The 26,481-nt window shown below is 41.4% G+C and overlaps 1 protein-coding gene across 4 annotated transcripts in view; it reads left to right on the forward strand.

The window, feature by feature from the left end:
- ELMO1 (engulfment and cell motility 1) overlaps positions 1 to 26,481 on the forward strand; it is a 550,105-nt gene that overhangs the window by 263,674 nt on the left and 259,950 nt on the right. For all 4 annotated transcript variants that reach the window (XM_060305403.1, XM_060305401.1, XM_060305402.1 and 1 more), the window contains one exon: positions 4,611 to 4,715. In XM_060305403.1, coding sequence (XP_060161386.1) covers positions 4,611 to 4,715 — 105 coding nt within the window. The remainder of the gene's footprint in view (positions 1 to 4,610; positions 4,716 to 26,481) is intronic.

Genomic DNA, 26,481 nt, shown 5'->3' on the forward strand with positions numbered 1-26,481 from the left:
GGTCACAAAGCACCATGGGATGCTCACTTTAAATAAATAGTGCTATCTTCAGTTGGTTGGTACCATTTTCTGAAAGTGAAAAAACCTTGGTGCTTTGGAAAGGGAGGTGGCCGCTCCTCCTTTCTCCAGGGGCTGAGAACTGTCTGATGTGATTCACAGAGCAGCACTTCTACAGGCTCTAACAAATGGCATTTCAGAAGGATGTACAGGGGTACACAGGCTTTGCAGTAAAACAAGGGATATTTTCAAGTCATTTATGAAAGCTCTTGCAGCTTCCATTTCAAGACAGGTGGGAAAAAATCACATGGAACAAGAAAAGAAAATAAATCTGTATCCAGAGCATCTCATAAATAAGGAAGGAGCGGGGGTCTGTTGGCCTTGCTGGGTTCTCAGAGTATTTTTGTAACAGTACAGAAAGCTCTCAAATGTTTTGGCAAGTAATTCTTGTACTGTTTCCGTTATCAAAATCTATGCTTGTAAAATTATTTCGCTGGCTGTTAAAACCAAAAGAGAAAAAGGAAACAATCATTTCAAGGAGAGAGAGGCTGGGAAGATGATACTCAGAGTTAAAAAAGAGAGAGACAGAAAAAAAGAATATAGTTCACCCACAACTGCAAAAATTATGTTTCATCTAAAACGCAGTGACACTTCATAATTTAGAGCGAGTCATAGAAAATCGAAGGCAATTTTCTAATTGGCTTTTGTTTAATTAAAAGCCTATTTGTTGGAGACAATAGGACCTGGTTTGTTGGACTTGAGAGAGACTTTGTTATGTCTGGGAGGGATGGAGAGATTATAGCTTTTATTGAAAAGGATGGATCGCAGACCCACTTTGCCTGAGCAAAGCATGTTGATTGAGGAGAACCACAACGATGGGGAACCTGCACTGGACATCTTTGTGAAATTCCCAGTGGCGTCTGGTTGAGCAAAAACTTGACCCTAAAACGCTGGTTAAAAGCCTGTCCTCTGAGTTCAAATTCTGGCTCTGCCACATACTGGCTCTGAAACTCTGGGCAAGCTACCCAGATGCTCAGTGCCTCAGTTTCCTTCTGTCAAAAGAGGAAAATAATAGGACCTGTCTTGTGGGAATTTTATGAGGATTAAAAGTTAGTATATGCAAGGTGCTTTATATAACACCTGCCACATAGCAGGCATTACTTTATTAGGACTATTTGCTAAATAGCCATATGGATCTTTAAAAGAACTCTAAAAATGTGTTATACCGTTTCATAACTGTAAGACCTTAGAAAGCAGCAGTGCCCTATTTGATACCCCCATTGTGTGCCTAAGGAGGTGTGTGATTGATGCAAAGAGGCTTCCAGGGCATCCTGGGAGCACAATTCAAACAAGCCTGATGATGCTTAACCCATGGGGGGCTTCTCCCTGGTCAACTTCACTAACACATAGCTTTGGGGGGTTGTTCAAACAAGATTCAGAGAAACTAATTTTTCTCATTTGATTTCCTTTTTGTGTATTTATTTTTGGAATAGATTCATAGACCAACACTAGAAATAGCTCTGAAATAAATGTCATATTTTTCTCTCTTATATTTGGCACACTCTCCTTTGTTGGCTGGACCATGCTGTGTAGCAGCTAATACTGATTAGCCTACATTTTTCTCAAATCAATTTTTCTCAGGCTATATAAAGTCTAAATGCTGGTAGTACTAAAACAGATGCATTCAACTTATAAACTGGTGGTAAGGAAAAAGGTATGGACAAAAGCACGCTGAAACATATCGTCCAAGCAAGACATTGCCTGCTCTGTGAAATTCAAGTTGCCAGGTCCTGGGCAAGCTTCTTATCGCATCTGCACTGCAGTTTCCTCACCAATAAAATTGATCCAGCCACTGAGGAAAACAGTATGGTGCTTCCTTCAAAAACTAAAAATAGAACTACTGTATGATCCAGTAGTTCCATTCCTGGGTATATATCCGAAGAAAACAAAAACACTAATCAAAAAGATACATGCACCCCAGTGTTCATAGCAGCATAGCCAAGATATGGAAATGATCAAAGTGCCGTCAACAGATAAATGGATGAAGATGTGGTGTGTGTGTGTGTGTGTGTGTGTGTGTGTACACACACACACACACACACACAGTGGAATACTACGCAGCCATTAAAAAGAATAAAATGTTGCCATTTTCAACAACATGGATGGACCTGGAAGGTATTATGCTCAGTGAAATAAGTCAGATGGAGAAAGACAAATACTGTATGCTATCACTTATGTGTGTAATCTGAAAAATAAAACGAATGAGTATAACAAAACAGATGCAGACTCACAGATATATAGAGAATACACTGGTAGTTACCAGTGGGGAGAGGGAAGCAGGGAGGGGCAGCATAGGGGTGCAAACTACTATGTATAAAATAAATGAGCTACAAGGATATATTGTACAGCACAGGCAATATAGCCAATATTTTATAAAAACTTTAAATGGAATATAAGCTATAAAAATATTGAATCACTATGTTGTATACCTGAAATTAATATAATATTGTAAATCAACTATATACTTCAATAAAAATTACAGGTAAGAAAAAAATATGAGATAAAAATCTCCCATAGTTCCACTACCTAGAGATAACCATTTAACATGTTGGAATACTGTACTCCAGAATTAAAAAAATAAAATAAAACGGGGTCATATTATTAAAAAACAAATAATAAATAATAAAATAAAATGGGGGTAACAATAGTGACCACCACCTATTAGATGAAGTAACACATGTGAAACCCAAACTAGTGCTAACCCCAAGAAGTACTCAGCAAATTCTAACATTTTTATGTTTCTTGTGTTCATGGAAATTGAACGTATCGAAGTCAAAATAATAAATGTATGCATAATGAGGGAAGTTCCACTATTCTTTTCTTAAGAACTGAAAATATCATAAAATCTTTCACTGCAAGTTACTTCTGAGACTACATCTCTGATCGTTTATTTCCAGCATTTTGATTTTCCCCTCACTATTGAATACGGGCCTGAGCCTCTTACACCAATGAGTATCAGATTAAAGCTGAAACCCACTGCATTTAATGTGCCCAGTGATTTTCATTTTTGTTACAATTATATTTATTTTATGAACTATATCTTTCTTATCATAAGTAGTATACTTTTGTATTTTAAAAATGTTCCAACGTCTTAACAAGCAAATCAGGGTAAAATGCTAAAATAAAGTATCGGAGTCACTACACTGACCCAACTTGCTCTACAGATATGGACAGGAGGGCTCTGGAAATTGTGGAACTGTGGTCAGTAGGCAGCACCACTGTCCTATAATTTTAGGTGTTGTTTATTAGCTCTTAAAAAAATTTCAAATCAGCATGCAAAAGACAGGTTCTGTGCACTCTTGAATAATGTAGAAAAGTGTGGGTTGTTTGAACCTTGAACAAGTGAACAAAATGTCCTTCCTGTACTTAAATTAGAAAAAATTACAGCTGACCAAAATTTCCCTTCCAAATCAGAGAGCCAAGCTGTTTATTAAGAAATATTCAGGGGCTTCCCTGGTGGCGCAGTGGTTGAGAGTCCGCCTGCCGATGCAAGGGACATGGGTTCGTGCCCTGGTCTGGGAAGATCCCACGTGCCGTGGAGCAGCTGGGCCCATGAGCCATGGCCGCTGAGCCTGTGCGTCCGGAGCCTGTGCGCCACAACGGGAGAGGCCACAACAGTGAGAGGCCCGTGTACTGGTAAAAAAAAAAAAAAAAAAAAAAGAAATATTCAGGAAGAAAACAAAAATATGTCCTTTCATAAAAATTACCTAGATTATGAGATAAGAGCAGTTTTCTTTACTATCTCTTTAACTTTTCCATTTCTTGAACATAAGAATGACTTCCCTTAAATCATTAGCCATTTAGACCTGAATTTTCAGGACAGATCTTGGTCACCATTTTAGACAATTAGCAGTGGAGAGTGGTTTACTGCCCTGAATAGGCGTCTTGTGGTGTTTACTTAGTGATCTCCAGCATATGGAGAATTTGTTGGGCATATTTATAACTATTATTTGTCTTTGTGGTTCTTGGAACAGTGTGGGTGACCACAGGGCCAGAACACTCCCTGCAAGTAGGCAGATGTTAGCACCCTGTGGACCTCTGAATTTTATAGAGTGCCTGTGCTCAGAGACCTACAGACTGTGTAAGTCTTGGAAGTTCACAAACACCATGGACAGGTGTGTCCATACCTAACCCTCACACACGAGGATGAGGAAGTTAAGGTGAAAAAAGGTAAATGGCAGAGATGTGGCTTCATCCCAGGTTTTTCTCCCCAAATGCTGTTGGTTCTGCTAAAGCACAGCCAATAATGTAAAAATACAGTTTTTACATTATTTTCTTTTCCTGCAGTGTCACATGTCTAAGAATAATCCCATATTTCGATCTTCAGCTGAGTTTCCCAACCCTGGGTCTAGAAGCTGGTTTTGCTCCACTTGTAGAAGGAAGCCCTCTTTGCCACCCTGATCGGTTCACATGGAGATAGCAAATGTCATCCTACTTGATTATTTGGAGCTTGCCTTGTGGTACTTTGGTCTTCTGGAGGGAAATCAGACCTCCGGCGGTTGGTGAAATCTGCTGAAGAATTAACCTGATCAAACATTTTGTTTTAATCACAGAATCATGTCAACCCTGCCATGGACTTTACCCAGACACCTCCTGGGATGTTAGCTCTGGACAATATGCTCTACTTTGCCAAGCACCACCAGGATGCCTACATTCGGGTAAGCGCACAGCCCCTTTCAGCTATTGTAGGGTTCCTACTGAATTCGAATTTCACACTTACGGATATGGAGGGATTACTTTTAGATGAGTGGCCCCAGAGATTGGCTTTTGTCACTTAGTAAAGTAAAAATGAAAATTAAATGAAATTAAAGAGCACCAAAACAGGGATTTTTAACTTAATTTTTTCACGTGACATTTAAAAATATATTAGATATTGGAAAAATATTTTATATAGTTTATATGATTATGACAAAAACTCTTAGCCTTAAATAATAAAGAAGAGAGACAAACTATCTACCAAAAACCTGCATGATCCCAACGTTACTGAAAACCACTTAGGCTTATTTGGCTTCTTGAAAAGAGGCCCAGGATTCTGTCTAGCACTGCTCTGTTCAATCTAATGCTGGAGATACAATCAGATAAACAGAAAGAGAAGTGTGGGAGGGACGGGGAGGGACGAGAAATGCCTTCTCTCATTTCATAACAGATTAGTGAAACTCCAGCTACTAAGGCAATGCCTTTGTGGGTGGGGCTGAGGAAAACAGAAGGCCACCTGCCTATGCAGAGCAGGGGCGGGAAGGACAAAGTGCGAATGAATTGGAGCATAGGGACAGTGACAGAGAAGGCCTGCGAGTCAAGGCTGCTCCACTGGAGGCCCTGGATTTGTGCTGACCCCTGTCCCCTGTCCCCAGGGAGAGGAGCCCAGGTTCAGTTGGGCGAGGGATACAGATCCACGATTGAGATGAAGGAGGATATGAATAAATGGGACAAGGGCATTGGCAAGTGGTTAAAATGATGACTAGATATAAGCTTAGGAAATATTCGATGAATGAATATCCTAATGCCGGAAGAGTAAAGCTGAAATCAGAGTAAGGTATGAGCCTGTGCCTCTGATATTCTCTGTTGGCTCCCTCTTGACACTGGCTTTCTGGAGACCAGGGTTCAAAACCTGGCACTGTTGTTACCTGGTAATGCAAATGGGGCCATTCCTTTTGACTGGGCTATAGTTTCTTCTCCAAACTAGGGAGCATTAGTCCCTGAAGGAGCATTTGGAAATGTGTGGGCGTGTTTTTTCGGTAGTCATCATGCCCATTGGGGTGCTACTGGCCACAGCCCTCTAAAACATGGGACAGTCTGCACCATGAAAAATTGTCCTACCCAGTAATGACCCCTTTGAAAAAAAAGTCATGCCAGGTCTGAATTCCCTATAAGCACTATATTTTAACTTTATCTGTTTTTCTATATATGCAATTTGACAAACTTTGACTTATATTGAAACATTATTTGTACTTTAATTATATGAAGGATTTTATGCATTTCTCTGAATGGTGTTATGTGCTTCTCAGGTATTTGATTAGAAATGCAATTTTTCATAAGAAAATTGTTTTTTCATAAAAGTTTAATTTGGTTTATATGTGTATATATTTATTGCAAAGATTTTTTTTCTAGGAATGTAATCTGCTCTCACAGTAAGTAATTTAATATTTTTGAGGTACCTTGTGGTATAGCCTCGGAGAGTTGAGTGTGAAAAGAAGAAGCCTAGCAGAAATTGAATTTAGCATTACCTGATTAATGTTTGTGGATGAATGTTTCTAAAGTTAGAGAGTATTGATTCTGAATGTATTGTAAATTGCATAAGAAGCATACGTCTCAAGAAGAGTAATTTAATATTTTAATCCCATTTTCTTCAATGTGTTCTCTAAACTGTCGTAAGTGAAATTAATACCATGGCAACCTGACAGAACTTTATATCTGATGGGAACTTAAAAAGAAAATCCTATTTGAAAAGAAAGGTGTGGACTTTTTTGTCCACATGCACTTTCTTTCTGGTTAGACTGAGAAAGGAATGTTTTCTCGAAAGTGTTCCTTTCCTAATGTGTTCTGTGTCCCATCTGACTTTGGGACCATTAAATGCTGCATGGAAAGCTAAAGCTATTTACATGAATGAATGGGGTTAGGGGATCATATATAAAGCTGAGGCATTCTGCAAGGAAGCTTTGTGGTGACTATGAAAACAGATGTCCCAGTGGTAGTGACATAGTGATGGAGACAATGAAAGTGGTCATCCCAGACAGCTAATTAAATTTTGATCTATGAGCTGAGTTGTCTTTTCTGAAACATAAAGATGGGCTCTTGGTTTTTTAATAAGCTTACATTTTGATAAAATTTCCTTTTTTTGATGAGGTAAATTTCCTGTCTGAATGCAGTTATTCATTTATTATTTATATCTTTCATTCAATAAACACGTATTCTGTACCTAAATCTATAGTCTCACTTTTCACTTTGCCAGTCAGATTTATGGTTGAGATTTTCAAAAGGAATTGTAACACACACACACACATACACACACATTCCCTCTTTGCCCTTGACACGCCCATGCCCTCCAGCTATCCTGTTGCCTCAGACAATGTATATCTTTCCAAGTTGTCTTCTTACCCCGTGTTCTAACTCCCCTGCTGCTCACTTTTCAACACTGCACCCATCACTTTCTAGAAGCTGTTCTGCTACATGGGGAGCCCTCTCCTCTTCCTTCGACTTCTTTGTCCTCCCATTGACGCTGGACACTTCCCATTGGCTGGTTCTCCCTTTTTGCCTGCAGCCCTTGCTGTCTGTCTTGGTTCTCTCCTTGGCTGTTTCTCTTAGTCTCTCTGATGGGTTTCTCTCCCTCTGCCTGCCCATCAAACGCACATAATCCTCACGACTCTGTCTGTGGATCTTTTTTCTTTTTCAGGCACTCAAGCTGCACATGTTCACTGACTGAGTAACTATCAAATGGCCTGCAGTGAGGGAGGGGATAGAGATTCCCCAAGGAACAAGTCACTCATTGTCCTGTCATTGAGGAGTTTACCGTCTAGCAATGGAAGGAGGGGTAGGTGGAGGAAGAGTTAAATGCCAGCACTTTCCAAGCCACTTAGAATGGATTTTGATTGGGCAGGAGTGATACTGGGGGCACAGAGGAGAGTCATAAACACAGATGTGGGAGTCAGGTCAGTAAAACTTCCTTCAAGAAGTGGCATCTAGGGCTTCCCTGGTGGCGCAGTGGTTGAGAGTCTGCCTGCCGATGCAGGGGACGCGGGTTCGTGCCCTGGTCTGGGAAGATCCCACCTGCCGCGGAGCGGCTGGGCCCGTGAACCATGGCTGCTGAGCCTGCGCGTCTGGAGCCTGTGCTCCGCAACGGGAGAGGCCACAACAGTGAGAGGCCTGCATACCTTAAAAAAAAAAAAAAAAAAAAAAAAGTGGCATCTACACTAAGGCCTGTTGGATAGTACTAGTTATCAGGTGAGGGGAAGGGGGATGTGAGAGAGTACTCCAAGCAGAGGGAAACATGTGAACAGAGGCATAAAGGTGTGTGCTTTGTTCAAGGAACCACAAATAGTACAGCATGGTTAAGACAGGGAGTGGCAAATATGATCATGGCTTGGGAGGCAAATGTGGGCTAGTTCATTAGGGACCCTCCACACCGTACTAAGGTGCTCGCTTGTGCCTTAGCCCAAAGGCAGTGAAGAATTTCTGAACTATTTTAAGTAAAGATGATGAGAGTTAATTTTAGAAAAATCACTCTCCTGCCAGAAAACAAATGTGAGAAATCAAGACTAGCAGCAAAAATAAAATTGGGGAAATTATAGAGAAATGATGGTAACTTGATAAGGCTAGTGGCTGTGACATTGGGGAGAAGCAGTTTGAATGAATTATTTTGGAGCTAAGGTAAACTAGACTCTCTCCAAGGAAAAGGGAGATACTGGCTTGAGTGGATGGATGGTGGTGTCATTGATGAACTAGATCTGTGGGTCTGAGGGGTTGGTCATTTGGAGACATCCAGATACTATATGGGACATATGGGACATATGTCCAGGTGGGTGTTTCTAGTAGGCAGTGAGATATGGGCAGTCGTGGTCAATAAGAACGGCAGGGTCTAGTTCTTAGGTAACAGAATATAGAACAGCAAGCAAAGGAAGAGAGTATAATTTTTGTTGTTGTTTTGTTTTGTTTTATCTTGTTTTCTTTTTTCCCCCTTGAGTTTTTTAAAATTTTCTTCTGAATTTTTAAATGTGACCTGTCCTTGGCACATCTATCAAGTCATAAAACCGTTTTACTTGATATTTATTTGCAGTTTTCTACACTATATTGAGCAGATATTGAGCAGATAAACATTTCACTGTTTTATAAATTATCATACTGTTTAACCATATCACAATCACTTAGGACTTGCTTCCTTCCCCAGGGACCTAATTTTAAACAGTGGCACTACTTCTTAGAGAAATGTTCTGATGTTGAGTCTATGGAAAAGAACAAACTTGACCCTTTTTGTATATTTTATTTGGTGTGGTGCTATGTTATAAGTAAAACTTTTTTTTTTTTTTTTTTTTTTTGGCTACATCAGTTCCCCAACCAGGGATTGAACCCAGACCACGGCAGTGAAAGCCTGGCATCCTAACCACTAGGGACCAGGGAACTCCCAGTGTTTCCTTAATGAGGTTGTCTCCGAACTAATTACACAATTTATAAGATCTCAAGTCTTCTAGTAACAAAATTAAAAGTAAATTATGGAAACGGCTTGTTCTTTATGTGCCCTGAAGTTCTTTGCCTCAACATCCCTCAAAATTTACAGTCAACATCTCATCCAGTTGGAATATATTTGCAGACTGGGTGACTGTGATAGAAGAGAATGAATTTCCTGAGAAGGGAAAGTAGAAACGCCTTCAAAAGCAAGATTTATTTCAATGGTTTTATGCAGTTGTGAGCCAGGGCACATGTGTTTTTAGTATCATACTAAATCAGAACAGAAATATTTATAATATGTCAAGTAAATAAGATTATGGGGAAAGACGGCTATTTGTACCTGAGTTGTTTTCTCAAGGTTCTTTTATGGTAGCCATTTTTAAACAGATGAAAAAATTTAAGTATGTTTACACTATTTTAAAACCTTTCTTCCTCCTCGTGATGCATACATAATAAACAATACTTTTTACGAATAGTTGGGAGTAATAATGGTTTAGACCCTAACTCACTGCTGGGACATGAGAGGCCTTGTTCTTGAGGCAGTACTGACAAGAAAATGCTATGAGATGATTTAGCATAAGAAAAGCTTCCATATTTTAAGTCTTTACTGTATTTTGAATATTTCACATACATTATTTGTAATCTTCTCTTCAGTGCTCCCAGAGGTGGGAAGATAAGGTAACTTTGGTACCCCCCTTCTTCCGGTATGTAGATCTCTCTGTCCATTGAGACCCACCTCAAGTTCAAAGTTATTCTAGGGAAACTCTTCAACTTTTCCTGTGTCAGAGGGCATAAACATAGTTATAATAGCAAACGTAGAGCTTGCTGTGAGATAACAAGTATGCTAAACACTTGCATTAATATCTCACAGCACCACTGTGAGGTTGACACTGTTATTATTTCCATTTTGTGGATGAGGAAACTGACACACAGGAGGGATTACCCACAGCGAAGGAAGTGCTAGAGCTGAATTTAAGACAAAAGTCTGCTTCCAGTGTCCACACTCTGCATTTTAGGAGTTCATAGATTCATATAGGGGTTGCAGCCACAGTTCAAGTAAGTTCTAAGGATGTAATTTGCTCAACTGGCACAGTATTTTTAAAGGGAAGAGAATTTGAATTACCTGAACTCCCTTTCCAAATAACCATGAACCCCAGGACTCCCTATTATATTCTGTCTGGCTGCTTTATGAATTCTAGTTATCTGCCTGGTACTTGAGGGGCTTGACTTGGTGGCCATGATATTGATGACCTTTGTGAAGTTCTGAATGCATTGTCAACACACAGTAGGTGCTTAACTTCTTTTACTTGCCTTTTCCTTTTCCACATAAAGTTGTACTTGATTACTGTCCCTTCTCCTGGGGGTTTCATATTTCTGCACTTAATGTTTGCTGTCCTTCCATCCTTGTTGTCAACTCCCGGAGAGCAGGTTCGTCATCTTGTGTTGTGTATTTGTTCCCTTGCTGAGACTAAAAGGACTTTAATTTCAACCTCCCAAGTGTAGAGGAAAAGATTAGGCATGCTTCTCAAATTCTCTGGTTGTAAATATTAAAGAAAAAAAGTCATCAGATATTATTATAAATACAGAGGCCTAGTGTGCTTGGCGCTCTCAGCACAGTCAGCCCTCTGCGCTGTGTGTCAGACCACACAATGGAGTTCTTGCTACCCTTTAAGGGGGACAGAAACCAAGTATCCCTCATGTACCAAGGGGGGTGCTGATGGAGGCAATGCTGAGCCTTTAAAATAAATTAAGGAACTTTTAACATTTCAAGGGGGAAATTGGCAGTTTCCCAAGCGACATAATTACAAGACAGTGTGTAATGTGTAATTAAACTTAACTATGAAGCAAATGATTGGAATAAAGCTTAGTGGCACATCATTTTTTTTGTTCCCATAGTGCTGACAGATCCTTCCCTCCCCTTGTCCCTGAAATGGCTTCAGCAGCAATTGCTCCTAAATTTTTTTTAAATGAAATTATATGTTGCCAGTGAAACACACAGTTTCATGTAAAGGAACCTTGTTTTGTTTGTTTGAGTGACATTTTCCTTCTAGGTGATCTGGAGCACAGAATCCATAGAATAACAAGGACCTCAAGGCAAAGCCTTGCTGGGACTTTAAAATGAATCTTTGTCTAATAATTCATTTAAATGCTTTATTCTTTACTTCTAATTTTTTTTTCTTTCTTTGACCAAGGTCCACGGCTTGGAGGCTTGTTTTTTTTGTTGTTGTTTTGTTGTTTTGTGGTACGCGGGCCTCTCACTGTTGTGGCCTCTCCCGTTGCGGAGCACAGGCTCCGGACGCGCAGGCTCAGCAGCCACGGCTCACGGGCCCAGCCGCTCCGCGGCATGTGGGATCTTCCCGGACTGGGGCCCGAACCCATGTCGCCTGCATCGGCAGGCGGACTCTCAACCACTGCGCCACCAGGGAGGCCCCTGGAGGCTTGTTTTTATGTAGTTTTCTTTCATGTTTTAAAAATAGTGGCATTAATTTTGTTGATTGTGAATAACCAAGTGTTATTGCCAAACAATCAGGACCCCCTGAGAGTCTGAATGTATGTGATTAGATTTTTACTAATTGCGCTGGCAAGCAGAATTTCTGACTTCGAAAACCAGTGATTTGAATGGAACGCTTCAGGCCTCAGGATGAGATCATTTTTCAGCATGGGCTTGGTTTTATCTCAGAAGATCCATCATCGGAGAGAGGGAAGGCAGGTTCCACATCCATTAATGATTGCTGGATATAACAGTGCTTGTACTCTGAGTTCTCGCCATCTGAGTTCGTTTGGTACTGGCTTCAGTACCTGGAGTCTGAAGCAGGTCTAAAACATGGTAGTTACTTATTGCATTCTCCTTTGCTACTAGCCCAAGCTGGGTATTAGGTTTAGAATTTTTTACTTAGCTATCTGAAGGGTTTTTTGTTTCTGTTTTTTTAAACTTTAAAACACAGTGGGGCTTTAAAGCACAGTGGGACTTTAAAACACATTGATGGATTGCTTGAGAAAAAATGTAACCAACCAATAGAATGAACTGTATGCAGTTGACACAGTGCAAACCTAGGCCCAGTGTGAATTACAAGGTTAGAAACTACAGACAGCCTATGTGTGGATGACACTGTCTCTCGTTAGGGCACCAGCAAAACCCTTAGTCAACAGCGGCTATCCTGGAGTCTCTATCTTAGACCCAGTAATATCTTCCCATTGTTTCTCCAAACTGATTCTTTCTCAGTCCACATTGTCCATTTTTTTGGTCTCACTAAATTAGTTAAACAAATATTTATTGAGTACCTTCTCTGTGACAAGCTGCCTCCTTTCTGCTGTCATTGACCAAGCTTCCCCCTTTAATTGTGCATTTTCTACCTTCATTGTGGAGGGCTCAGTAGCTGCTGTGCTGCAGGTTTGCTGTGGCTTCTCCCCTTTCTGCTGTAACTGCTGTGCCATGTTGTAGAGCAGAAATTCCGAGAGAGCTGTCCTTCACATCTGCCTGTCCCTTTAAGACGGGAAAGATTTCTGGGAATCCCCTCTCTTCTGTGTGTCTCAAACTGGAAGGTGTTATAGACCTCACTGGTTTTTAAATTATTTCTAAATAATGAACATCATTTTTTAGAGCAGTTTTAGGTTTACAGAAAAATTCAGCAGAAAGTACAGAGGGTTCCCACATATCCCCTTTTGTCCCTCTCCCACACACAGTTTCCCACATTATTAACATCTTGCATTAATGTAGTACTTTGTTTGATTTAATGAAACCAATAACCTACAGTCTTGCTATAATTGCCTGTTAGTTACAGGAGGTTTTGTTGTTGTTGTTCCTTTGAAATTTTCTAGATAAACAATCATGTCATCTGTGCACCAATAATTTTATTTCTTCCTTCCCAATCTCTATACTTTTTATATCCTTTTCTTATCTTATTGCATTAGCTAGGACTTCCAATAAGCAGTTGAATAGTAATAGTAAGAAGGAATATCCAGATATTAGGGGGAAAGAGTCAAGTTTTTCACCATTAAGTATGATGTTAGCTGTAGAGTTTTTATAGGTGTTCTTTATCAAGTTGATGAACCTCAGTATTAGTTTGCTAGGACTGCCATAACAAAGCACTATAGACTGGGTGGCTCAGAGAATAGAAATATATCCTTTAACAGTTCTGGAGACTAGAAGTTTGAGATAAGGTGCCTGCAGGGTTGGCTCCTCCTGAGGCCTCTCTCCTTGGTTTGCAGACAGCTGCCTACTTGCTGTGTCCTCACGTGGTCATCTTGCTGTGCACTCACATCCCTGGTGTCTCTTTCTCTTCTTATAGGGGCATCAGTCATATTGAATTAGGGCTTCATGCTGATGGCCTCATTTTAAATTACTTGCCTCTTTAAAAGCTCTGTCTCCCAATACAGTCACATCGTGGGAGACTGAGGGTTAGACCTTCAACATACAGATTTTTGGGGGACACAGATCAGTTCATAACATTCTATCTACCTTGAACATCCCAGGTGATTCCAACGTCTGGTCCTGGTACAGGCATACCTCATTTTATTGCTCTTCACAGATATTGTGTTTTATTACCAGTTGAAGGTTTGTGGCAACCTGTATTTGAGCAAGTCTATTGAACAGCATCCGTTCGCTCTGTGTTTCTTTGTCACATTTTGGTAATTCTTGCAATATTTCAAGCTTTTTAATTATTATTACATTTGTCATGATCATCTGTGATCAGTGATCTTTTTAAAATTTATTTATTTATTTTTGGCTGTGTTGGGTCTTCGTTTCTGTGCGAGGGCTTTCTCCAGTTGTGGTGAGCGGGGGCCACTCTTCATCGCGGTGCGCGGGCTTCTCACTATTGCAGCCTCTCTTGTTGCAGAGCACAGGCTCCAGATGCACAGGCTCAGTAATTGTGGCTCACGGGCCCAGTTGCTCCGTGGCATGTGGGATCCTCCCAGACCAGGGCTTGAACCCGCGTCCCCTGCGTTGGCAGGCAGATTTTCAACCACTGTGCCGCCAGGGAAGCCCTGACCAGTGATCTTTGATGTTACTATTATAATTGTTCGGGGGCACCACGAACTGCACCGGTATAAGATGGTGAACTTGATAAACACGTGTGTTCTGACTGCTCCACCGACTGACCATTCCCCCATCTCTTTTCCTCTCCTTGGGCCTCCCTATTCCCTGAGACACAACAATATTGAAATTAGGCCAGTTAATAACCCTACAATGCCCTCTAAGTGTTTAAGTGAAAGGAAGAGTCTCATGTCTCTCACGTTAAATCAAAAGCTAGAGTTGACTAAGCTTGGTGAGAAAGCCATGTGGAAAGTCAAGATAGGCTGAAAGCTACGCCTCTTGCACCAAACAGCAAGTTGTAAATGCAAAGGAAAACTTCTTGAAGGAAATAAAACTACAACTCCAGTGGACACACATATGATAACAAAGTGAAACAGACTTACTGCTGATATGAATAAAGTTTTAGTGGTCTGGATAGAAGATTAAACCAGCGACAACATTCTATTAAGCCAAAGCCTAATCCATAGTAAGGCCCTAACTTTCTTCAGTTCTGTGAAGGCTGCGAGGGTGAGGAAGCTGCAGAAGAAAAGTGTGAAGCTAGCAGCGTTTGCTTCATGAGGTTTAAGGCAAGAAGCCGTCTCCGTAACATCAGCGTGCAAGGTGAAGCAGCAAGTGCTGATGCAGAAGCTGCAGCAGGTTATCCAGAAGATTTAGCTCAGATAATGAATGAAGGTGACTCTACCAAACAACACATTTTCAGCGTAGACAAAATAGCCTTCTATTGGAAGATGTCATCTAGGACTTTCATAGTTAGAGAGGAGAAGTCAATGCCTGGCTTCAAACTTCAAAGGACAGGCTGACTCTCTTGTTAGGGGCTAATGCAGCTGGTGATTTTAAGTTGAAGCCAATGCTTATTTACCATTATGAAAATCCTAGGGCCCTTCAGAATTATGCTAAGTTGACTCTGCCTGTGTTCTATAAATGGAACAACAAACCTGGATGGCAGCATATCTGTTTACAACATGGTCTCCTGAATACTTTAAGCTCACTGTTGACACCTACTGCTCAGAAAAAAACGTTCATTTCGAAATATTTCTGCGTATCGACACTGCACCTGGTCACCCAAGAATTCTGATGGAGATTAGTGTTTTTTTCATGCGTGCTAACACAACATCCATTCTGCAGCCCATGGATTAAGGAGTAATTTCCATTTTCAAGTCCTGTTCTTCAAGAAATACATTTTTGTGAGGCTATAGCTGCCATAGATAGTGATTCCTCTGATGGATCTGGGCAAAGTAAACTGAAAAGTTTCTGGAAAGGATTTGCCATGCTAGATACCATTAAGAACATTGTGATTCATGGGAAGAGGTCAAAATGTCAACATTAACAGGAGTTTGGAAGAAGCTGATTCCAGCCTTCATGCATGACTTTGAGGGGTTCAAGACTTCAGTGGAGGAAGTAACTACAGATGTGGTGGAATCAACAGGAGAACTAGAATTAGACATGGAGCCTGAAGATGTGACTGAATTGCTACAGTCTCATGATAAAACTTTAGCAGATGAGGAGTTACTTCTTATGGATGAGCAAAGAAAGTAGTTTCTTGAGGTGGAATCTACTCCTGATGAAGATGCTGTGAAGATTATTGAAAAGGCAATATAGGATTTAGAATATTACATAAACTTAATTGATAAAGCAGTGACAGGGTTTGATAGAACTGACTCCAATTTTGAAAGAAGTTCTGCTGTGAGTGAAATGCTATCAGACAGCATTGCATGGTACAGAGAAATCATTCATGAAAGGAAGAATCAATCAATGGGGCCAATTTCATTGTTGTCTCATTTTAAGAAATTATCACAGTCACCCCAACCTTCAGCAGCACCACCCTGATCAGTCAGCAGCCGTTAACATCGAGGCAAGACCCTCCACCAACAAAAAGATTAGGCCTAGATGCTGGTGAAGCCTCAGATGCTGGTCAGCATTTTTTAGCAGTAGAGTGTTTTTTAATTAAAGATGACATTGTTTTGCACACTTAATAGACTGCAGTATAGTGTAAACATAACTTTTATATGCACTGAGAAACCAAAAAATTTGTGAGTCACTTTATTTTGATATTCACTTTATTGCAGTGGTTTGGAACCAAACCTATAATACCTCCAAGGTATGTCTATACTTGCCTCTTCGTTTCCAGGGAATCTGCTCCCCAGTTAGCCAGGGACCTTCTTCCCTCGCTTGCTCTAGGCTCAGGGTGGCCTTTCTTCACCAGCAAATATAAAGCCGTAATTTCATCCCTTACCTCCCTGTCCATCTTACCTCTTTTGTTTTGCTCCAAATGTAAGGCTTGTTTACATACTCTAAATTTACCTTTGTGTCTATTTCCTGTTTACCTGTACAAGTGTGTAAGCTCCATGAGGGCAGGGACTGTGTACTGCGTCTCTCCTGTGCCCCAGTGCCAGCGCAGTGGCAGACACACAGAAGGCACTCAGCACATATCTGTTAAATCGGTACCTGAATTGAGTGCGTTCTGGTGTTCTGCCGTCTGGCCGGATCGCCAGTCACCCCGAGGTAAGATACCACAGAACAGGTTTTTATCTGGACTATGCTATCATCTCCCTGACTGCAGCTGTCCTTCTGGCCTTTGTGCATTCTGGAATGGAAACCAAATTAGCAGTTATATTGGTGTGGCCCAAAATGGGCTTGCCCCAGATACGCTGATGCTTTTACTTGGGTGAATCACTGCTGACTTTCATTTTTAAATTGTATTCATGTGACCAGAGTCCAGCCAGTATTAGCAATCTGCCTACCAAATCAGAAGGCAATTTGTATTGGTATAATAGAATTTAGGTGGTAGTGTTCCTGAATGTTTCATTGTATTCTGTAAAAATAGCTTTCCCCTTCAGAACTAGGCAATACACCTGGTACACCCAGGAGTGTTTGACACTCTCAGGTAACTTTATTTTTACATTGACCTTAATTTTATCGACTTTTCCTCTGCCTTGGTAAAACCCAAGATTCCAAAATTTAGTATAAATCATAAATCATAGACAATATTTTTCTTACATTTCATAGAGCAACTGAAACACTGTTAGTAACAGATATAACAGCCCTAACAACTAATTTCTCTCTGGCTGGTTTATCAAATGCTATTCTGTACGTAAGTACAAGCGTCCTTGAACTTGGTGGCTTTTAGAAGACCCTGATATATGTCATTCATACCTGTCTACAAACTTGTGATTACCAAGATCAGGGAAGTCAGTTTCATTTCTTGAATGGTGATGCTTTTGTGCCACAGGGCTCTTGCACATGCTGTTCCTGTTATCTCAGCCCCCCTTTTCTCTGCCCATACTTACTTGCCCACGTAACTCTCATTCATTCTTTAGGACTTCATCCTGAAGGCTCCTCTTTTATTGCTTTTCTTTCCTTGTTATTTCCTTTATAGCACTGACTTAACTTGGAATTATATAATTACGTGTTTTATTATTTGATCATTATTTCTCTCAAGCATGACATTTTTGAGCAGAGACCTTTTTCCTCCTTTTTTTTTTTTTTTTTTTTTTTTTTTTGGTCTTTTGTCCTCACTGTCTAGCACCGGGACATTTAAATTATTCACTAAACAAAAGATTAAAGAGTTGATATGTCGAATCCCTGACCAGTGTTACATCTCTCTTTTCCCCACGGAAGTCCTTCATGGCCATATGTGTTATTTGTCAGAGAATCAAAACTGAAATCAGACTTGGAAGAAATCTGCCTTTCAATGGGTGGGGTCATTGAAATGGCCACAGTTTGTTAGAACTGATGAGCTACATGGTATCAAGCCTCACCTAAAATCTTAGTTATGAAAGCCGTGAGAATAAGTGTATGTTACATGAGTAGACATGGGTTCTGTATAAGAAAATGACTAAGAGAACCTGCCCCCATTCACGCAAACCCAGATTCTGGGTCCCCCTTCATGGCAACAGGAGACTGAGGAGTGGAGCGTGAGGGGTATGTGGGGGGCACGTTCCTTTGCTATGGAAGTTGGCCTCCTATCATCTCAGACAATTTTTCCTGCTGGTTTTCATTCTCAGCATCACAGGAAGTGTTTATAGCAAATAATTGCCAAGTGTTTTCCATAAACATACAACTAAGGACATTTTTCCCACATTCCAACTCTCTGTAAATGTTTGTTTTCCCCATGCCCAAAGAAGGTGAGTATGCAGTTTCCTTAAGCAGGCCTTTGGTATGTGGGCTTTGGCCCAGAGAGAATTCCCTTCTGAGTATGTCCTTCATCTGGCCATGTTGTACCTGCACAAGGAGTAGACTCAGAGACTTTCTAAATGAGTTTTCCTCCACAGCTTGGATTCCTAGCCACACGGCTAGACTCCAGGTAACTTCTGGGTCCTGAGCACCCCCTCAGCAAAGGACAGGGTGAGGTCAGAGGTTGCTGGGAGCATCACAGAAGTCATTGCTTCTGATAAAATCCACAGGGAAATACAATGGGGAATGTGGATGACGGGGGATAAGGAGGTAATTGGAACTCAGGATGCACGTGAATGTTAAATAATAGATTATGAAAATTCTCATATTAAAACCAGGCAAGGGACTTCCCTGGTGGCACAGTGGTTAAGAATCCACCTGCCAATGCAGGGGGCACGGGTTCGAGCCCTGGTCTGGGAAGATCCCATATACCACAGAGCAACTAAGCCCATGTGCCACAACTACTGAACCCATGTGCCTAGAGCCCGTGCTCCATAACAAGAGAAGCCACAGCAATGAGAAGCCCTCACACCGCAACGAAGAGTAGCCCCTGCTCGCCGCAACTAGAGAGACCCCATGCGCAGCAGCGAAGACCCAATGCAGCCAAAAAAAAACCCAGGCAAGCTAGTGTTCATTGTTCATTAATAAGTGCTTAGTGTATGCTGTGGTGTGGGGAATTCACAGATGACTGAGATATGGTTCCTGACCTCAAGGGCTCAACCCCACCAGGGGAAGTAAGACATGTATTTCACCACAATTTGGAGAAGAAAGTGAGAATTGCTGTGAGAAAGATGTAGATGAAGGACTGTGGGTTTTTAGACAAAGGAATTGCATTAGGTTTTATGAAGAAAGTGACACTGGCTTGGGGCCAAAGGAGAAGGACAATTTAGACAGGCACGGGAGGGGAGGTAGGGGTGGACGGGTGTCAGGGGAAGCAATTCCCACAGAAAGAATCACATATGGACCTACCCCTGTAGGAGGGCTGTCTCACAGCAGAGATCTCTCGTTTGGCAGAATTAGCCAAAATTTGGGATGCTTATATAGAATTAGATATAATGAGATAAATTCCTTTTAAAAAGCGAGATTTAATAGAAGAAAGATTTCCTTTTCACATGCCTTTAACTTGAAGTAAAACAATGTATGGCTTAATTTCTTAATTAGGTTCCAATAAATAATTTTTCCATTGTAGCTAATTTAATATGTGTATAATTGGAAAATTGACATTTTTTTGTTTGAAAATATTTCTGCAAAGGCAGATTATTATTGTCCAGAAGAGGGTGGTGGAAAATATTTCTCTCTTCCTCACCTTTTCATCCCTTCATGTCCATTCTCCCAAACCAGAGTGAATTTATAAATCTGTGAGCCAAGTGAGAAAACGAAAAAAAAAAGTCAGGTGTGATCTGACTTACAGGAATCCATTTTATCACTAGCTCTCCGAGAATGTGTTTGTTTAGTAAAGTGAGTTACATCCAAATATGTTTCAGACAAATATATGTGAGTGTAACATAGCTTTAAGACTGCAATAACTGTTAAGACAAGTGGTGACAATTTCTCAGTAAGAAATCAGGCTTGAGAAATGTCAAGGCTAATTTTTCATCCAACGGTGACTGTCAGACAATGCCAAACATCTTGGTGTCTTTGTATTCCACTGAAGGAGACAGGAGGCATTTGTATTCAATAATGCAACGTTGAGTGAGTCAAAATTCTGACTTGTGATCGTGTGATTTATTGCTAATATTGCCCAAGATACGGAGGGGCTTCTCTGCCTTCATTCGGTATCCATTTCCCAGTTGCAATTAATCTTTATTACAGTCCATAGCTCACCTCTGGTTTGGAATGTTAAAAAGATGCCTCGGAAGAGAGTCTGGAATTAGTTTCTGCTCCTTCAAGTTTTATCCTCTTGATGAAGCTTAGCCTGCCTGCCCACTGCATTTCACATGAACCTTCATCCCAGAGAGTCGTACTTCCTTGTAAAAAACGCAAACAATTTAGAAGGACACAGAAGAGTTACATAGCAGATGAAAGTCTGTCCGCCCTACAAATCCCATCCCCATATGTCTTCCAAGTAGATTGCAAGCCCCTGAAGATGGTATTTTACTCATATGTGTATTTTTAGCATCCAGCAAGTTACTTAGCAATAATCAAGGCTTAAAGAAAAGCTTTGTTGGATAAATGAGTCAATCAAAGGGTGTGGAGGAGAGTGGGGCTAGAACTTCCGTGGTAGATTTGGGGGAGGATAGTATTTTGATTTTCAGAATGTGGTGCTTGGACCAGCAGCATCAGCATCTTCTGGGATCTGGTTAGAAATGCAGGGCCTCAGGCTTACCCCAGGCTACTGGATCAGAATCTGCATTTTAACAAGATCTTCAGGTGATCAGTGAGTGCTTTAAAGCTTGAGCCAACTTACGGTTGTCCTTTGTATATCCGCAATATAATAACCTAGGGGTAAGACAGGAATAAAGACACAGACCTACTAGAGAACGGACTTGAGGATATGGGGAGGGGGAAGGGTAAGCTGGGACAAAGCGAGAGAGAGGCATGGACATATATACACTACCAAACGTAAGGTAGATAGCTAGTGGGAAGCAGCCGCATAGCACAGGGAGATCAGCTCAGTGCTTTGTGACCGCCTGGAGGGGTGGGATAGGGAGGGTGGGAGGGAGGGAGATGCAAGAGGGAAGAGATATGGGAACATATGTATATGTACAACGGATTCACTTTGTTATAAAGCAGAAACTAACACACCATTGTAAAGCAATTATACCCCAATAAAGATGTTAAAAAAAAAAAGTGAGCTTTCGCAAATAAATGCAAGGAAAGGCATGTGATTTGCATTTAAGCAGTATGCAGTGGAGGCCTTATCCATCAGTGTATACCGAAGGAATTTGTAAGGCCTTCATGCTTCACTCCCTGGGTGTGAAGCTGTCCTTGGGTGTGGCTGTCCCTGGGTGTCCTGTAGGTCTGTCATCCTGGGCCATTTCCAGACCATCACCTCTAGGGCCCACATCTGGTCAGTCCTAAACCCCAGTTTGAAATAGACACATTTCACTTCACCCAAGAAACAGTTCAAACCACAGTAGAGAAATCACATAGAAGCCTTGCTTGTTGACTCAGGATGCTGGTACATCACATTTAAACTGCTGGACAGCAGGCATGTTATTCAAAGTCCAAGGTATGGTTTCCTCATCTGCAACATGTCCTGCTTTGATGACTTATGAGGACTAAAGGAGTTACACACTTGAGAGTTTGCACAGGGTAATCAGTCCATAGGTATTCACTCTTTTCTTAATTGAGGCAAAATTCACACAACATAAAATTAACCATTTCAAAGTGAACTGTTCAGCGACATTTGGTACATTCATGATATGTTGTGCAAACGTCACCTCTACCTAGTTCCAGACATAAATTATCATCACCCTGAAAGGAAACCATGTACCCATTAAGCAGTTGTTTCCCATTCTCCATCCCCCCAACCCCTGGCCACTACCAATCTGCATTCTCTTTCTATGGATTTTAACTCTTACTAATGATATTTTTATTAGTCACAGAAAAAACAACAAACAAACCCAAAAAACTCAGATTTATTTCTTCTTTCTACTTTCATTGCTTTCCACGTCCTGAAAAACAGGAGGTTTGCTAATGATGGAAACTGGAAGTAGAGATGTGATATAACTTTAAAGCAGTGGTCCATAAAGTGTGGCCCCAAATTAGCAGCATCCACATTACAGGGGAACTCGTTAGAAATGCAGATTCTTGGGTTTGCCCCAGAACAGCTGAATCATAACTCTGGGGGTGGGGCCCAGCAATATGTGTTTTAATAAGCTTCCAGATGATTCTAACGCATGCTTCCGTTAGGGAACCATTGCTTTAAATAAACCAGATATCACCTCTCCAAGCCTCTAGGGATGCCTACAGGTGCCTTCACGCACACCTGTGCCATCCTTGGGCCCAGGAAGACGTGTACTGGCACAGGAGAGAAGGTCTTCCAGTCCTATTTCTTTGATGCAGGCATCAGCTAGGGAATCTTTCCTGCTATCCTCTGGCCTTTGGAACAGGCAACAGAGCTGTTGCCTAGGCTTCCTCCAGTGACATCAGGGTTACTGTGCAGGCACAGGCACAAATACACTGTTATTTAATCGTTTCCCCTCTTGGTGCTACTTCATACTCAAAGGGAGGATTTTTCAGCAGCGTGTGGGTGTGATTGCTTGCTGTATTTCACACATCCTGCTTTTGTTGCACGATATCAAAGTGCAGGCAGCATTTCTTTTTGGTTGATTAATGTTCAATTCGAGGTCTGTTATGAACCTCCAGGCTTTAATTACTACACCATTACCCAGTCAATTCCTTGCCATTTTATATTTATGGCCTTTATTATGCCTCTGCATGTGCAATTGCCTAATCTTATTCTGGAAGAATTTCACCTCATTAGCTGGGTTTTGTACCATTCTTCTCATTTGTCCATATTGTTATTTATCTCGGTTCCTTGTGTGTGCTTTCCACCTTATTTTTTCACCAATCTGACCCTTTGTACATTCTTCTTCTCCTTTTCCTGGGATGCATTGTTCTTTTGCCCTTGGAAACAGCTCTTCAAGTTTTTGCACACTCTTCTCTGGGTGGTCTTTTCCCTGGTGATCTGTTACACTCACTCTTAACTGGTTTTTCCGTCTGGATTGCTTGGTGTCGTTGGCCCTTCCAAAGGCCTGGAGGCCCAGCTCTTCAGCCCTGGACATACCATGGACAGTGGTTTCTCTCTAAAGGGCCAATTAAGGATCAGGGAAGAAGCTTTTTTATTTTTTAAAGACTATGCTGCTAAAAATAATTTTTAAAAGACCTCTAAAATGCCTTACTAACACTCCCTGTCTCAGTCCCCCCAGTGCCTCAGAAGAATTTAGAGTTTGGTTTGCTTGCTTTGATATTTTCTTACGTTCCATCCCAGACCTGCTCCGGGGAGCAAGACAGCAGTCTGGGTTTTATAAGCCCCCAGATGATTCTGATGCCCACTCAAGTTTGAGAGCCACTGTTCTCAAAAGATGCTGAAAGAAGTTCAGGAAACCCACCTAAGTCAGAAACAGTATTTATTCCACCTGAGTCCTTACTTTGCCAAAGAGCAAGATTAATAATTTCGATAGCAGTTGTGTTTGGGTTTTTGTTGTGTGTGGTTTTTATCAACATCTTTGCCCTAGAGTTATAAGAATATTTCTGTAAATCAAGAGCTCATGTAATTATTATAGCAATAGGAGATCAATCGTCTCCCCCATTGAGTATTTGAGATGTCTCAGGCACTAAGAGATCTTTACCTCCATTTTTTATTTTCATTTAATCTTTACAGCCCTTTGTAGGTTGGTATTCCTGTTCCCATTTTTATCGGCGGAAACTCACGTTAAGGAATATGTGTTAAGTCCCCAAGTCTGTTAGATGTAGATCTAGGAAAATCGTCTCTGTCCAGAGCCACATTATCCCGTCATCTGCTACCATGTTAAGGACTTTCCTGATCAAAACTTTATTATTATTATTTCATCCTCTCCTTTTTCAGTAAGTGTAGGTATCCTGTGTTTCAGTAGGAATCAGTAACCAGGAATGTGTGCTCTAGGGTTAGGCCACCTAAGTTCCTGAGCTGGGTCTGTTTATTTTTGTGAACCTTGGGCAAATTATACAACATCTTTTTGCTTCACGTTCTCCATCTGTAAAGTGGGATAGTGCAGTATTTCTGTCATGTGGTAGTGCATGTACCTTACGTGAGATAATGAGTGAAAACACTTCGAATGAGACCTGGGAAATAAATGCTCTTGATGAATATTAGCTGTGATTTCTCTTTCTCTGCCCTCTTGTCTGTGCCGTTAAAGCTCTACTTTGGGACTCACTGTCCTTATCTGTGAAGAAGGAGTGGTGGATCAGGTGGACTAACAGCCTGGAATTCTGATTTTTTTCTGGTTTATCTTCCTGCTTGGCATAGTTTCTATAATTTTAATGTTCTTTGTTCTCTGCCCACTTAAAATCATATTAAGGCTTTGGCATGTTTATTTGATTTTAGGGACTTGCTCAAAATTCATGATCATGGTTAAGCTCTTGTGCAACCCCCTTGAGGCAGTTCAGTGCTCTTTCTAAAGCTTCCCTCTGGCTTTTTGAGACCAATCACCATTAGCATTAATACCGAAGGGAACATGGAAGGTGGCTCCCTCTTGGCCCGCAAGTCTCTGTGAGAGGACCCCACTGTGGCCTTACCCGTTGACTTTAGAAGATGTCTGTGTCTTGATGATGAGATCTAAGGGCTAACACTTCACTCTGGGGTGTTCCCTGATTCTGTTACTAATGTAAAAGTACCCCTGTGTTGGGGGTAGGGAGGGGGCTCATGGATAAAATAAAGGTTTTTATTTCTTTTTTTTTTTTTTTTTTTTTTTTGCGGTACGCGGGCCTCTCACTGTTGTGGCCTCTCCCGTGGCGGAGCACAGGCTCCGGACGCGCAGGCTCAGCGGCCATGGCTCACGCGCCCAGCCGCTCCGCGGCACGTGGGATCTTCCCGGACCGCGGCATGAACCCGTGTCCCCTGCATCGGCAGGCGGACTCTCAACCACTGCGCCACCAGGGAAGCCCAACAGACAAGTTTTAATAGAGCTTGTGGGGTTGACAAGACTCCGAGGACGGGTGTTCTATGGTGGCTGTAACTGTTTAGTATTGGGACTTTATTGCCAAAACTATCACGCTGTGACTTATTCTTTGGTGTCCTTGCTCATTCTCTGCACTTGCACAACCCCGTATTCCTGTGGAAGATTCCTGCTTGAATATGAGCACATGGGACTTCCTATCTTGCATTTCTGGTGTAAGTAGGTGGTGACACCGTTTTTATGCTTCTCCTGCTAGAATGATGGGAGAGCCTCTGCATTGCTTTTATCTGTCCCCAGAGGCCAGTCATCAAAGAGCCAGTCTCACTGCAGTCATAATTTTTGTTTAGTTGCTGGTAAATGTTGGCCAAGGGCCTCAAGGAAATACGAAGAGGGAGGGCAATAAAGCGATTATAAACACCAACTCTGTCAAGTCTGCTTTAGGCATTTTGCCTTTGTTTTGTGATTTAGGATGCACAACAGTCCTATGAAGTGGGCTTTCTGGAATTTGTGTACAATTCACAAAAAGACGCAGTGCCTCATGCAAGCTTACACTAGTCTGGCCCAGGCTTTCTATGTTATACATGCTTCCCGCAGCAGCTTTGGGTCAGAATTGGGGCGAGACGGACAATCCCTTCTCTTGGAGAGAACACGGTCCAGGTCCACATACTGTCCTTGCTGGCCTGTGAGGAGACCATTAAGCTTCATGTGACCATCAGAGTCAAAGCAGCCTGAACAAAAACCTCCACAGATGAGAGGAGATGGAAGAAGCCCTTGAGGCTTGGTCCAGGGCTGGCTACAGGGAAAGCAGAACGGACTGCACTCACCCCAGATGAGGAGAGCTTAAGAGAAAGAGGAGGAAAGTGTGACAGGGACAATCAGCTGAACATAAGTCAGCAACATGACGCTGAAGCTAAGAGGCAACTACTAGAGTGTGGTTGGCCATGTACTTGGCACTTAAAGGTAACTCCCAAGCCAGATAAGTTTGTCACCAATGGAGAAGAAGAACTCAAAATGCATGGAAGTAAAGCCTGTGGGAACCGTCCACACAAAGTCATTAACCCTGAGCAATAGTTACTGACCCTTAAGGGATAAATGAGATAAGAGAGAACCTTATACCTTTGTCTAGAAGGGTCTGGGATTTATAAACCCACTTCAGTGAGATAGAGGAAATTGATCAAAGTTCCCTTAGCCTCTTGAAACATGAAATCCATTGAGTTTCACGGCAATGTACATGTGAAGGCAGTGTGTGAAATATAATGGGGAAGGAGGAGATTTGGAAATTGAAGACCTTAAAAATTGAATTCCAGGAGTGACTTAGGCTATGATCTAAGCAGATCATCTCTTCCTCTTGTTTTAACTTTCTTAAGAGAATAATAATAATACCTGCCTTATCCATTTTATGGACTTGTTGGGGAATCAGTGGATAGAAAATATGTAAATATACTCCGTAAAGTT

This window comes from Globicephala melas, chromosome 9 (genome assembly GCF_963455315.2).
Source record: "Globicephala melas chromosome 9, mGloMel1.2, whole genome shotgun sequence".
Lineage (NCBI taxonomy): Eukaryota > Metazoa > Chordata > Mammalia > Artiodactyla > Delphinidae > Globicephala > Globicephala melas.